We start from the raw sequence: 14,373 nt of genomic DNA on the forward strand, positions 1-14,373 counted from the left end.
TTTAGAAATACATCATTCTTTATTGGCACAAGAAGTTAACAACAGGTAAAAGTGCTCACACACACTGTGGTTAACTGTACATACAGTAAGGTCCCTCATTTCTGTCCATTTCTAACTTCACAGCATCACCTGATGGACAAAACCTGGAACTGTAGCCATGACCAACTGGTCTGATCCTTCATCGATTCAACAAGTCCGACCTCTACAGCTACTGAGCACTAAGAGGTTTGGCTTGTCCAGAACAGCTACTAAGTTTAAGCTTTTACAAAAATAACTTTTTGTCATATGTTCTGAAACTTTCACTATATCCTGACAGTAGTACATGAGACATTTAATCTGTGAAAATGTCAGGTTCCTCTGGCTCTTCCTAGTGCTGCTAATGGTATTTGCAAGAACCTACCGGGACTGAACGAAAGCAACCAATCAGAGCAGAGAAAGATGGAAAGACGCTGGCTTGAAAATAGTTGATCGTTGAGTCTCATTCCCAGCTTCAATATTTGATGTCATGGGCATGAGACTCAACAGTCAACTATCTTTCTTGGCTCTGATTGGTTGTTTTCCTACAGACCCGGTGGATTCTTGCAAATACCATTTGGAGCACCAGGAGGAGCCAGAGGAACCTGAATGTTTAGTGTAGTTTAAGTTTCAGCAAATGTGACAAAAAGTTATTTTTTAAAAATGTTTTAAGGCATGGCACAGTCCGCCTGTCAGCATATTTAAAGGACCAGTTTGACATTTTAGGAAATTTGTTTGCTTTAGATGAGACCACTTTAATTTTATAAATGCAGCTAAAGCCAGGAGACAGTCAGGTTAGCTTAGCATAAACACTGGAAACAAGATAAACTGCTAGAAAGTGGTTTAGCGTTTTTCCAAAAATGTCAAACTATTAATTTTAATAGAGAAGACATGGCGGTAGAGGAGAGATGGACTCCATTACAAATCTAATCAGGATCAGACTAGAATCATTACTGACCCACATAGACGGCCCCTCCCTTAATTTCTACCAAAACACAGCATTGGCTACACATAGTATGATAAAGACAGCAATCAGTGCAAGTATTGTTGACCAGGGAGAAATATTTCCTGACAAACGTCCTGCAAATGTTCCCTTTCTGCTGATTCATAATGCAAACACACTCAGTGTAATCACCTGTAAAGTGAGCAATTGGATAACTTCCCTTCTTTTTAAATTCCTGTATGACAGAATACACAAGATCTGATTCATTAAAAAACAAAGGAATAAAAAAACATGTAAACACATCATCCCAATACAAAGAAGAAAACTTTAAATGAAATTTATTGTGTATTTGCTGAGACAAGCTGTATATAATTTAGATGAAAAAGTTGTTAAAATCTGACTTCATTTGATTTTACGTTGTGATTCCACTGCTGTAATGTATGATGTGGGGTTAGACTGATTAAAGGAGCCAATGTTAGGTATTAAAACTGTCTGTCCATGGGAAAAAATAACCTCAACTGATTCTAATGAAATATTTTGGTCAGTTTTATCTCTGAAGATGTCAGTTTGTATAGTCCGTCATTATTAACATCAAGATTTTTAGTGTCTCAGCACAGAGATGGTATTTCACAGTCCACCCTGATGAGAATACATTTCTGGGGTCAAACACTCTCACCTATAATGACTGGCTATTGGCATGTTGAAAATAAAACATTTTGTTTTAAATTGGAGTCCAGAGTATGCCACAGGAATAATAAAACAAAGGGGATTATAAAATGATTAATTCATTTAGTATTTAAGTGATGGATTATTAAACTCAACAGAAATGAGAATTTCCTCAATCTCTCTATAAATGATGAATTAATAATTGTTTTCTTCATTAATTGTGTTCATTTGTTATGTTTCTTAAACCATATTTTCTCACACAATTAATTTGTGTCACACAGTTTAAATATTTTCATTTAAATGTAATTTAGTTTTAACATCTTGAGTTGGGATCAATTTAAGCATCGCTTATGTCTTTGTGTGTCAACTTCAAGTTTATCTGAAGTTAATTAAATTGAAGAAAAAAATGGTGACTCCACTTTAAAATTAAATGACTAATTCAGTATTTGAAGATGGAATAGAAGAATTAATAATTATTTATTTTTTTACTTTAGATTTATCAGTGCAACTTCTAATTGTTGTGCTAATTTGTTTAATCATTTTATAATAGCATTTAAATGGATCAATTTATTAATTGATTATGATAAAACACTTTTCAGTTCTACAACTATTCTAGTGTCACACTAAAGCCTCCATACATAGGACCCCTAATTAAAACAACTGTTAATACAGTAAATTGGGTAAACCACAGACAAAAGGACAGAAAAATGGCAGGTTAGCATTTAGTTGAAGTGCCCTTTAGCTCCTGAGAAAGATCACAGCCTCACTGACCCTTGTTTATAATGGGAGTGACCCCTGATTGACTTCTGCCCAGCCTCCCTCACAGAGACTGGTAGCCATCGGCCCTCTTCCTGCGGCTCAGCAGGTAGACCACCACCACCACCACAATAAGCACCAGCAATGTCACTCCCACCCCAATGGCAACACTGTAGTTGGGCAGGTCAGCAGGACACGGGTCAGCTGGAAAACACACACACACACACACACACACACACACATAAACACATCAGATTTGCATCTAATATCACTAACAGGAAACATCAAAATACAAAATACTTAATGTAAAAATGAAGTCAGTGTCAATTAAAATTGTTTTACCAAGATTGTTTGTTAATTCACAAAATGTTGTTAGTTTTACTTAAAATTTCAGTTCCAACAACTCTTTGTCATGGGTGACAGAATACAAATATTAATACATTATATTAATAACATTTTCATTTTTTTATTTGAAGACACATAATTACTACCAAAATAAAAACTCCTATGAAATTCTCATAGGTCTTTTGCAAGAAGGCCGGCCATATAAATGTTGACTGTTGTAAAAAGGATCATGAAAAGGCTATTGCAATTTTATTTTCAATAAAATGAGCTCAAATCAAGTTGGAATCCAAAAGTTGCAAAAATTCAATTTCATTTTCAAGTTTAGGTTGCATGTTGTTAAACATCCCGGTGCTTTGGGAGTGAGACTCAATGATCAACTATCTTTAAGCCACAAATCTAAATGAACAGCACTCTGATTGGTTCTTTTCTTTTTTTAGGCCCTTTGGATTGCTGTAAATACCATTAGGAGCACTAGGAGGAGTCAGAGGAACAAGATTTTTGTTCTACTGTCAGGATATAGTGAAAGTTTCAGCAAATATGACAAAAAGTTATTTTTTAAGCAGCTTTAAGTCAGTAATTCTGAAAACTCCTCCATGATTGATTGTACCATCCCAATATGGGCAAAAAATAATATCTAGTTATTTTTGGGGATTTTGGTGATAACAATAATCAGTCAATATCCTTTAAAATGTGATTGGAATTGTCTGAGTTAGGGCTTGTGTCCACCAAACGCGTTTTTTAGCGCTGAGAGCTCAAAAACTCATTTTCCGAGCGCCCAGCAGTGTTAAAAGTTGAACAGATTTCAACTTGAAGCGCTCTGAGCGCTGCGCTAAAAAAGTCTTTTCGAAACTAAACCATTTCCATGCCAGAGAGGTAGACCCACGTCTCGGCACTAAATCATCTGAAGTACCGGTAGCTTCAGGGACTGGAGGTGTTTGCATTTTCTCTCTACCATCACAACGCGCTGCTAAACTGTTGCAAGGAGGATGCTAGCGAGAGGTCATGTGATCACGTAGGCCCACTAGTGGTGTGACTGAATCCTGCCATGCTGTAGAGAGCGTTAATGCACCGTGTATTAAGTGGATGTGAGGAGTTTCCGCGTGCGTTTCAACATTTAAATACTGGATAATGGAAATTTGCACATCGTCAAAACAACAACGATATTATCGCAAACGATATATATCGCCAACCTCTAGTTCAAAGTCTGTAAGATTTGAAAGACACATAAGAGTGGGGTTTTCTGTAACTCTTCCTCTATTATGTAAAGTAGACTTATTAATTATTAGAGTTATTACACATTATTCTAAAGATGTCAGGGTGAGGTCGGCAATCACAGTTTAATCAGTTATCAGTTGGGTAAGACGCTTGTCCATGACCTCCGTAGCACTGATCACGAGCCACCTGCAGACCAGGAATAGCAGGTCTGACTGCAGTCTAACTGCACCAGCAGTCTGTCGTTGGTTGGTTGTTTACATAAAAAAGAGCTTGCGCATGCTTTAGCCTTGAGCTTTTTTTTTTTTGCACTGATAATAAGTGTCACTTTACAGCATGTCGCTCATGATAGACTGGCATGTAATTCATCATGATGCTGCAGTGTGTGACAGTTGTGAGGGTATATGCACAATTGCTCACAGCATGTATTTTTAAATAATTTATCAGACAACAGTATACAGCAGTCACAGAAAATATTGATCTTAGTTTTGCACACAAGTGGACAGGCTTCTACTGTTGTTGCACAATTTTTATGTAATACTGTGGGTCTTTAAAAGGACGAGTGTATTCTGCTGATGACACTTATATTTCACTTAATACTTTTAGTGAAATATAATGTTGAATGCAGGACTTTTATTTCTAATGTGAGTATTTTCACATTGCAGAATATTGTGTTGCTTACATGAATGGATCTAACAATGCATTTAAGAGACAGCTACATGTATTGATAATGAGTTCTTATTGCTCCCTGAGGAATTTCTCTACATGGAGACACTTACGCAAGCCGAACTCGTTGCTCTTGGTCAGATTGAAGGCCTGCATCCGGTCTTGAGTGACTTCCAGGTACAGTCCATTGCCCATGTAGAGTGACTGATTCTTGCAGGAGTAGGAGTGTCCGATCTTTGTAGGGAAGAGCTGCATTGACTTGTTGTTGGCAGAGTACTCGCCATTACCTGCAACAGTTAGACAAAGCAATGCTCACTTCTTTCCAGGTTAAAAGATAGTTCCCAAAAAAACACATACTGATGATCAGAAATAGACTGAACTTGTCAGACCACATTCTACTGAAAGCAGGTCGGTTGTTCCCGGCACCACGCGCTCAACAGTAGTTTCACAGATTATTTTTACACCACACAAACAAGGAAGTTGTTGGCTCTTGAACACTTGTTGTCTGTTAATATTTGCCAGTCTTGCACAAGCCCCACCTGGAGCTCGGAGCAGTGCACACGCAGTGACCTAATTAGAGGAGCCTAAAGTTGAATCAATAAGGTGATGGTAAATCATATGTAGCTTGACTGGAATCAAATGTGAGTATTTCTGACTTACCTCCTTTGCTGAAGGGGTAGGAGAGGCTAAAAGACAGGGTGTCAACGTAGACGGTGTTATTAGCAACACTCTGAGGACATAAAAGAAATACAGGAACATTTTTTACCAAAGTTGTTATCCAGAGCTGCTACATGGAGTAATACACACTTCACACTTGTGGACATGCAACAGGGAGAGAGAGATGGTGGAGTGATGGGTGCCTGTGAGCAGTTTTTTGGGGTTAGGTTGCCTTGCACAAGGGCACCTCGGCAGTGCACAGGAGGTGAAACTGGCACCTCTCAAGCTACCTGTCCACACTCCATATTGTGGTCTGCGGGATTTGAACAGCCCCCAAATTTCCAAGAAATTGACCCTTCTTAAGTCCCATCCTTTTGGAAACATGGTCAACTTCCTCCTTTCCTGTTCTTAGATATGCTATGTGCTAGGCTAGTCAATGTTGAAAAGACAACATTTTGTGGATGGTTAATAAAATAAATAAATAAAAATGTAGTATGTCCCTTTGTTGTATTTGCCGAAGTATGTTTTCTAATTAATGTTTCGCTTTTTAAAAAATCTACATGCTTGCTTTGGCAATATGTACAGTGTTATGTCACGCCACTAAAGCCATCTGAATTTGAATTGATAAAGTATATGTTGTTGAAATATATACTGTACACATACTGTATATAGTCACATCTTAAGTTAGCTAATGTTAGAAAAGGTTAGTTAAGTGGCTAACAAACAATGTATGTAAATTAGCTAGCTAATGATTGATGTAGATTAACTAGCTAATTAGCTAGTGTTTTGCTGACATTAGCTAAATTAAGATGTGACTATATAGCTATATGTCGCTTATAACTTTTAACTTTTAACTATCTTCAAAATGTGGTTGTCTTTTCAACAAAGGCGAGTAATTGTGCATTGAGCAGGATTTTAGAAGGACTTTCTACCATACTGGAAGTTATGCTTGTAACATAACTGAATAGATTGATACACACAATGTACAACTATATTTTTAGGTTATCTCGTCTCTATACAGGTTCTTGTATATTTCAACATTATTTGTTCACAGTAGGGTTGGGGTTTTAATCACAATCTTTCCTTTCACTTACTGAACCAGTGGTTGTTGGGCCTTTGCAAATATAATCAGTGTGAGATAATGGTACTATGCTGATACACTGGTGTTAAGCTTAACATTCACAACCTGTTCATCTGGATTGCAACTTGGAAAACCATAATCATCATAGTGTTGTGGCATGAGGCGGTGTGAGGCAGTCATCCTGTCACATGCTCTTAGAACAGGCTTGTCAACTAAACTTCCTGTTATTTAGAAATTCTCCTCTGATCCCATTTTCTATGTGAAATTAGCCAAGACGTTTCGTAAAATGCCAAATCAAAGACAAAGGTTTGAAGATTATACTTCCACGTTTGTGATGAATAGGAAATCAAAATACCTTGTTGAACGTGAAGGTGATGAAACCCTCTTTGAATGCGAGGGTAAGGTTAACTTTGGTGTCCTGACAGGTTCCCTTTGTTTTGACCATGTTCGGCTGAACAATGAAGGTTCCATTGGCCTGAGAGATGAACAGAGAGAACTTGTTTCAGAAGGTACCACGTCAACTGCATTGTTACTTAGAGAAACGTTATTGTTTTGTCATGTAGGAAAAGCAATTGTCACGTGCCACACAGATGACACAAATCTAACCTTCCACAAACCCACCGGAATGAGGAAATCAAAAGTTGCATGAAAACCTTTTCTCAATTCCTAAAAATAGGATGCTGACAATGCGTTGCTGAAAGCTGAGTCAGAGGTCCGTGCAGGAAGTTCTTTCCATGCTAACGAATTTCTACATGGCTTAATGAATCCCTAAATGCACATTCAAGATTCAAATTTGCTCAAGCCAGACCACGGAACTCTTTCCTGGGGCTCTTGTATCTATTTTGACTAATGAAGTGTACCTTTGGTGTTGCCAGTCGGATCTGTAGCGCCATCTGAGCCATCACGCACATCACTTTCTTGTCGTCAAGCAGAGTGTAGTTTCCTACACTCACGTTGGCCGCGGCAGTAGGTGTAGGAGAAGGTGTGGTTGTAGGCTTGGGAGTGGTGGTTGTAGGCTTGGGTAGTTGTAGTTGTAGGCTTGGGAGTTGTGGTTGTAGGCTTGGGAGTTGTAGTTGTAGGCTTGGGAGTTGTGGTTGTAGGCTTGGGAGTTGTGGTTGTAGGCTTGGGAGTTGTGGTTGTAGGCTTGGGAGTTGTGGTTGTAGGCTTGGGAGTTGTAGTTGTAGGCTTGGGAGTTGTGGTTGTAGGCTTGGGAGTTGTGGTTGTAGGCTTGGGAGTTGTGGTTGTAGGCTTGGGAGTTGTAGTTGTAGGCTTGGGAGTTGTGGTTGTAGGCTTGGGAGTTGTGGTTGTAGGCTTGGGAGTTGTGGTTGTAGTTATCGCTGAAAACTCACCCGCAGGGGAAACGGTTGCAGAAGGTTTGGATTTCTTTAGGTCTTCAGCCAATGACAGTGCTTCAGTCAAAAAAACAAAGGGAGAAACAAGTAATTATCTTCAATGTAGATGCTAGATCTTCTTACCCAGCTAGTCGCTGACTCTGTCTGCCTGCTGCTGCTGGAAATGTATCTGATGATAGCACAATTTAGCCTAATTTGATTAAACTTGTGAGGCAGCTGAAATCATGCAAGAATCCATTTGGTGGACCAAATCAGCGTCCTGTGAGGAACCACTGGCGGTTACTTTTTGAGCTACGGACGTGGTTTAACACTAGCTGTGTGTGAGAAATGACTGATCACTCGAATACGACAATGGTGGCTGCTAAAGAGGTTAGTGTAGATGCTGCTAGTGTCAGTTATATCAGAAATGGAGAGTATTTCTTCATTGAAAGAAGAACAAAGAAGAACGTTTTCTCCATGGAAAAGATGTTTTCTCTCTCCCCCCGACTATAACTGGAGTTTGACTACGTTATAACAACGAATCCAAACAAAACTCTCTCACTCTAGGGTGTTTTTCAGCCTGTTTTAGCATGGTTCAGTGATAATTCTCTGGGGGTTTATTAGTACAAGTAACCCCTTTCACATTACACGGTCGTTTAATTCACTGTTAATATAAAAGAAATACACTTTAGTGCAGCTTTACTGGTTGTTGACTAGAACTATTGATCTTTGAACTGTGAGCAACTTCATACAAACAGTAAAACAGCACACTCATTTAGTTTAATAGCGGCTGCTTTCCATGTTGACGTCAGACACTGCCAGCACATTTATGACTCTGCAGGTTCAGTGGTTATTTAAATGTTTCATTTTAGGATTCAGATAGAACTGGTGACTGGGCTTTATACACAGAGGGTTCACTTTAAATAAATATATTTTCATTAATTTGTCGATTATGTTCTCCATTAATGATTAGTTGTTTCGACCAAAAAATTAAAAGTTAAAAATGTTCTCCAAAGCCCAAGGAGACATCTTCAAATGTCTTGTTTTGTCTACAACCTTCATATATTCCGTTTACTGTCATAGAGGACTTAAGAAATCAGAAAGAAATTCACTCAGAGAAAATTGTTCTCGCTTTCATGCTACTGATTGTGTTGAGCTTGGGCCAGCTGTCAAACACAGGGATAAAAGAGTAAATACAAACTATGACCCACAGTCAGTGGTGAGCATTAACTAAACAACAACCAAAGCACAAATTAATCTTTTTTCAAAAAAGCACAATTCTAAACCATATGATTTGATATCTTATTAGTAATTAAACATACTTAAAGCTGCAGAAAGTAACTTAGTAAAAATAACTTTCTGTTATACGTTCTGAACCTTTCACTATATCCTGACAGTAGAACATGAGACAGATAATCTGTGAAACAATCAGGTTCCTGTGGCTCCTCCTAGTGCTCCTAATGGTATTTGTGAGAATCCACCGGGCCTGGACAAAAACAACCAATCAGAGCCAAGAAAGACACTCTGGGCTGTTGTCTTAAAGATAGTTGATTGTTGAGTCTCGTTCCCAGCATCGATACTTGACAGCTTAGGAATGAGAAACTATCTTTCTTGGAGGAACCTGATGTTTTCACAGATTATCTGTCTCATGTACTACTGTCAGGGTATAGTGAACGTTTGAGTGAACATGACAAAAATATATTTTTATAAAAATATAAAGTTATTTGTTTACTAATAAGAATTGTAATAAATGTATTTTTGTATATATGTATATTTATATGTATATTTCATTCACTGGAGTTTGGGCTTCAACAAGTTGCAGACTCATCTTCGAAAAAAAAAGAAAGGCCTACACTGCCAGCAGACATGTGACTCAAACCTGAAACACTATCGAAAGACTGCGGAAATTTCTGTTCCTTAAACAATCCAGGAAGTGACCACAGGGCTCATAAAAACATGAAGGCCTAATGTCTCATTAAAAAAAAATTGCTTGCAAGACTTTCTGATGAACGCATAATAAAGGCTGGACATGATAATTAACAGAATCCTAGTTCTGATATTTGTCACTAAATAAAGCAACACAACTGGTCTACTGTTAAATATTGAATACTTATTCATGCGCAGGAGCAAAACTTTTTTTGTTCTTCACTAAAGTGCTGAAGCAGATTGTTTTTGCCTTCAGTGTGTCCCAGTGGAAACAGAAGGGTCTTACCTGACAGAACACAGAGGCCAATAAAAGCGAACACAACAGCGGTCTTCATGGTGACAAGTTTCTGCTCTTCTCCTCACACTGGTTCACTGTGCGGCTGCCGCGCTGCGCCTCCGCTGATAAACAAGCGCCAAGCGCGAAGCTGCCGCAGGCACAAACCTGACCGGAAACGCTGGATTTATAAAAATAAAAGCATCTCTAATTGTCAAATAAAGTTGCAACAAGTAGCCTGTTAGACTACTATGTTATGTACAGTAAAGGGAAAAAATCGTATTTTTAAAGATCTAAATTACTATGTTAAATTTGACAGCATTTTACGCCAAACTGAGGTGGCCAGGTTTTTTTTTTTAAGGCTGGCAGATGCCGTCCCATACCAGCCCTCCAGGCCCTGAGTCCATGGTAAAAAGGGGAGCCAAAAATAAAAATTCTAAATACTTTTTGATACATGCATAACTAAAAATATCTATCTTTTTATATGCAGAGCTGTATTACCCTACTTAAACAAAAGTTATCTCAGGACACTTTTCAAATAGAGCAGATCTAGTACTCCTTATAAAATTGTTTACTGTATATTTCTTATAAATTCATGGATAATACTGTTTTTTCTTAATATATCAATATCTAAGTTAATAATAATAGTTAAATGATAATTATATTATGATATTAAATTATTAGGCTACCGTAATCTGGAGTATTTTTGAAGACACGCTGTAGACATATTATTTTGAAAGCACTAACCGGAAGCAGTAGTGTTACTTCTTAAGGGCTACTTGTTGTAAACTGTCCAAATGATATCAGTGTTCGGGGAAACGAAACTATTGAGACAGCAGGCAGGGGGCCTGTTGCTTAAAATGGGAGATAAATGTCACATGTTGTTTGAGAGCAGAATGAAACGAAACTGTGTGAAACAGGACTGACAGCTGCACTGGCCCCATGGTGATTTAGGACTACATTTACCATGATCATATCTCAACTACCTACATTGCATACAGTTTACTGGAGGAAGAAATTGGCTTTAGGCTTCCCTGTAGCCTACAGTACATGGGAACACACTCTTAACTGCAATAAGTCCTAACAGCACCAGCAGTAGACTTAGAACTAGTAGTGGTGGTAGCAACTGTAATTAAAGTAGTAGGAGTAACAGTAACAGTAACAGTAATAGTAGTAGGAGTAATAGTAGTACTGTCATAGTCTCGATAGTAGTAGTTATCGTTATGGTGTGGTAGGCCCAATAGTAGTGTAGGAATTATAGTCCTTCATACTGGTAGTTAGTTGTAGTAGTAGTAGTAGTAGTAGTAGTAAATGACTGGTAGTGGTAGGCTGGTAGCAATTATAGTAGCAATAGTAGAATTAGTATTGAGAATAGCAGTGTGATGGTAGTAGTAGGAAATGTTGGTTGTCACACTTTCACTTTCATTTGAAAGTCTTAAAAACTGGACCTTTAATAGATTCCCTTTCAATGAGGCTACTGGGCTACTGTAGCAACATGGCAGTTCAACATGGTGCACTCATTCTAAGGTAACAAAAACAATTCTTATTTTCAGGTGATTATACACTAATGAAAACATACCTATGCATATTTAACATATAATATTATATTTTACACATGAACTGTCAAATACGTCTTGACAGTTTGTTATTTCAAAAGTTTAATAGAAACAACACATCTCCTGCATGGAAAGAACATAAACATGACAAATCATTCCTATAAGTGCATTATTTATCCTTATATAACAACGTAAAGAACAATAACACTCATCCTTATGTCAGTCACAGAGGCAGAGGCAGTGGGGGTTGTTCCTTAATCAGAAGGTTGTGGGTTCGATCCCCGGCTCCTGGTGCCACATGTCAAAGTATCCTTGAGCAAGATACTGAACCCCAAAGTTGCTCCCAATGCCTTGCATCGGTGTGTGAAAAGATGGATGTTGTGTCGCCACTTCTAAAGGCTAAAATATCCCGAAAACAGCCGCTGCCATCTTGGCTTGTAACTTGATTTGGAGCCAGACTCTGCAGGATTGGCGCCTTTTCATAGCTTAAAATAAGTAATTAAAATGACATAAAACATCTTTGGGAAAAACGTATTTGACATGTACTTTGATTTTTTTGTTTGGCCCATGCGATGTCCCATCTGTTGTTATTTACTGCAGTCAGACACCAGAGGATGATCGACACGTTTTGGTTTCACTGTGGGAAGCTGTCATGTCGTCCATCTTTTATGTTAGTGTTATAAACCCATGATGTAAAAGCCTTGAGTGTCAATCTGAATACAAACTCAAATGCATCTTCTTTATATAAATGGTACCACCAAGTTGAATTTTCCTTTATTGCAAGAATTTCCTTTATTTTACATCATCTGTCAAAACAGCTGATGTAAAATAAAACAATTTATTATTAAATCATTATTAAAATGGTAGCCAATTCATTTTCTGTGTTTTTTCTATTTGACAAACATCAAATCTTTACACTTTACTGGCAGTAAACAGGTAGATGTACTGTAATGTTGCTGTTGCCATCAACAGACAATAGACAGGACACTGAGAATATTTCCTGACATGTGACAGAAAGAGGAAATAAGATATTTCCCAAATACGCACACACACTCGCGAGCATGTGGTTGACAGTGACACTGTTTTAATTATGAGCTTGTCTGAAGGAGGAACTTGCATATTATCATAGTCAGGCCTATTCTCACCTCAACCTTGTGACTCTGTGTTCAGCCTTTGAAGTGCTTTGGATAGAGCCATGTGTGTGCTGTCAGCTCGGTTCCTGGCTGATCTCATTATTTACTGGCATTAACAGCCAGTTCACTCCAGCTAATGCCACAGAAACATCCAAATTTTACTGGAAACGAAGTGGATCAGCATTATTAGAGCAGGGTTAGGGTGAGGCTGAATTGACTGTGGTAGTAAAGGTAACTTTCTTAGTCATATAGAGTACTAGAGGAGACTGGGAATGGTTGCAACACAATCAAGGGCTACATGTTAAAAATACATTCAATTTCCCGAATTAACTTTTGTTAAATTGTCTTTTGCACTATTATCATATTATTTGTTTACATGGTAATATTTACAAAATAACAGTTACTTTATGAGGTTTTTTTTATGTGTAGAATATCTTTGAGGCAACCTACCTTGAGTCAATGAGCAGATGTTACACTTGCACATATACTTTAGCGTGCGACAGGAAGAATGTAATCACTTACAATGCAAACTGGGTGAACTTGACCTCACTTCATGTTCAAAAATACTGTTGTGATTTCTGTTTTGATATGGCTGCTTAGTTTGCAACAACTTGTTGCAACCATCCCCACCCCATAAGCCATGACAAAACATCATGTGGCAGCTAGACACGCTGACCTTGACACATACGAGTCAAAAAACACAATGATTCAAACTAAGTTTTGATTCTTTCATACAAAAAGTCAGAAGAGTATGACAAAAATACTGCTCATGAAAAAATTACTTTCATACCTCCAAAATCTAGATATTTTCGAATAAATGCAGAAGCACATGTTTTTTTCCCCTGTTTTCCTGATAGGGTCTAAATGAATATGTGCAGTATGAGTGTCATCACGCTAGCATGTTTCTGATTAGAGGAATAAGACTAGTTGCAATCGCTCTGTTGCAAACGTCACCCATCTCCCCATCTCTGCCTGAAAAACTGTAGTAGAATGTCTTCTGTGGCTCTGGAGGGACAGTCTGAGGAAAATAAACCCTAAATTTAAAAAAAAGAGAGTTTTCTACTGAAAGGCACTATCCAGTTGCAATATAGCAGCAGTAGTAGTAGAAGTAAGGTACAGGATTTTCCCCCCAAAATCTGTCTGTCAAGTACTTCAATGTGAAAAATAAATATTTAGAACACTTTTAATACATATAGTTAGAGAATTTATTGTTGACATTTATAGTTTAAGGCCAAATTTATGTACAAAATGTAGAAGAAATATCAACAACAGCAAAAATCGAAATCTTAATTCTTATGTTGTTAAAAATGTTGGTACAATAATAATATACGTAAACCAAGGTTATAATATTTTAAAAAATGTTCAACAAAAGAAACCCACTCTGGAAACTACCTGAAACTTAACTACACTTAATTAAAACTAATGAAAAATGCAGAACTATACTGCAGTAAAACTGGTTTTTATTTTTCAATTATGACAAAATTTCAATTTGACTAATTTCTGTCTCGGAAACACAACTTGATGATTAATTATCAAATATATTCATAATGTCTGTATGCCAAAACAAGACTTTAAGGTTTAAAGTTGCTGCTGCGCTCTAATATGAAACAAAAACACAAGGTCAAATTTGGTCTCCGTCTAAACTACGGTAGATATGTGTTTTCAATTTCCCCATTGGTTTAATTTCCCGGGAAAATGTTATGATAATGAGGTCACTGTCCACCAATCCTGAGGCCGCAAACTTAACTGGCCCCGCCTTTCATGACGACAAACGAGAGGAAACTGTACAATCCCATAAAAGGAAAATACTCC

At 37.7% G+C, this 14,373-nt stretch overlaps 1 protein-coding gene across 23 annotated transcripts; it reads right to left on the reverse strand.

Annotated features, from left to right (window-relative positions):
• On the reverse strand, window positions 1-10,043 carry cd68 (CD68 molecule). 23 transcript variants are annotated; one of them, XM_051428586.1, is made up of 9 exons: window positions 9,885-10,043; window positions 7,677-7,750; window positions 7,526-7,568; window positions 7,388-7,483; window positions 7,202-7,323; window positions 6,697-6,816; window positions 5,264-5,333; window positions 4,717-4,890; window positions 1-2,584 (listed from the first exon to the last, which is right to left on the reverse strand). In XM_051428586.1, exons 1-9 carry the CDS (start codon window positions 9,931-9,933, stop codon window positions 2,445-2,447), a joined length of 888 nt encoding a protein of 295 aa, XP_051284546.1. In that variant the 5' UTR covers window positions 9,934-10,043; the 3' UTR covers window positions 1-2,444. The 23 variants fall into 23 exon arrangements, with proteins under 23 accessions (XP_051284546.1, XP_051284544.1, XP_051284545.1 ...); XM_051428584.1 differs by having other exon boundaries at window positions 7,526-7,589; XM_051428585.1 differs by lacking the exon at window positions 7,526-7,568 and adding an exon at window positions 7,610-7,631 and having other exon boundaries at window positions 7,388-7,504.
• Window positions 10,044-14,373: the final 4,330 nt, after the last annotated feature.

This window comes from Dicentrarchus labrax, unplaced genomic scaffold (assembly GCF_905237075.1).
Source record: "Dicentrarchus labrax unplaced genomic scaffold, dlabrax2021, whole genome shotgun sequence".
NCBI lineage: Eukaryota > Metazoa > Chordata > Actinopteri > Moronidae > Dicentrarchus > Dicentrarchus labrax.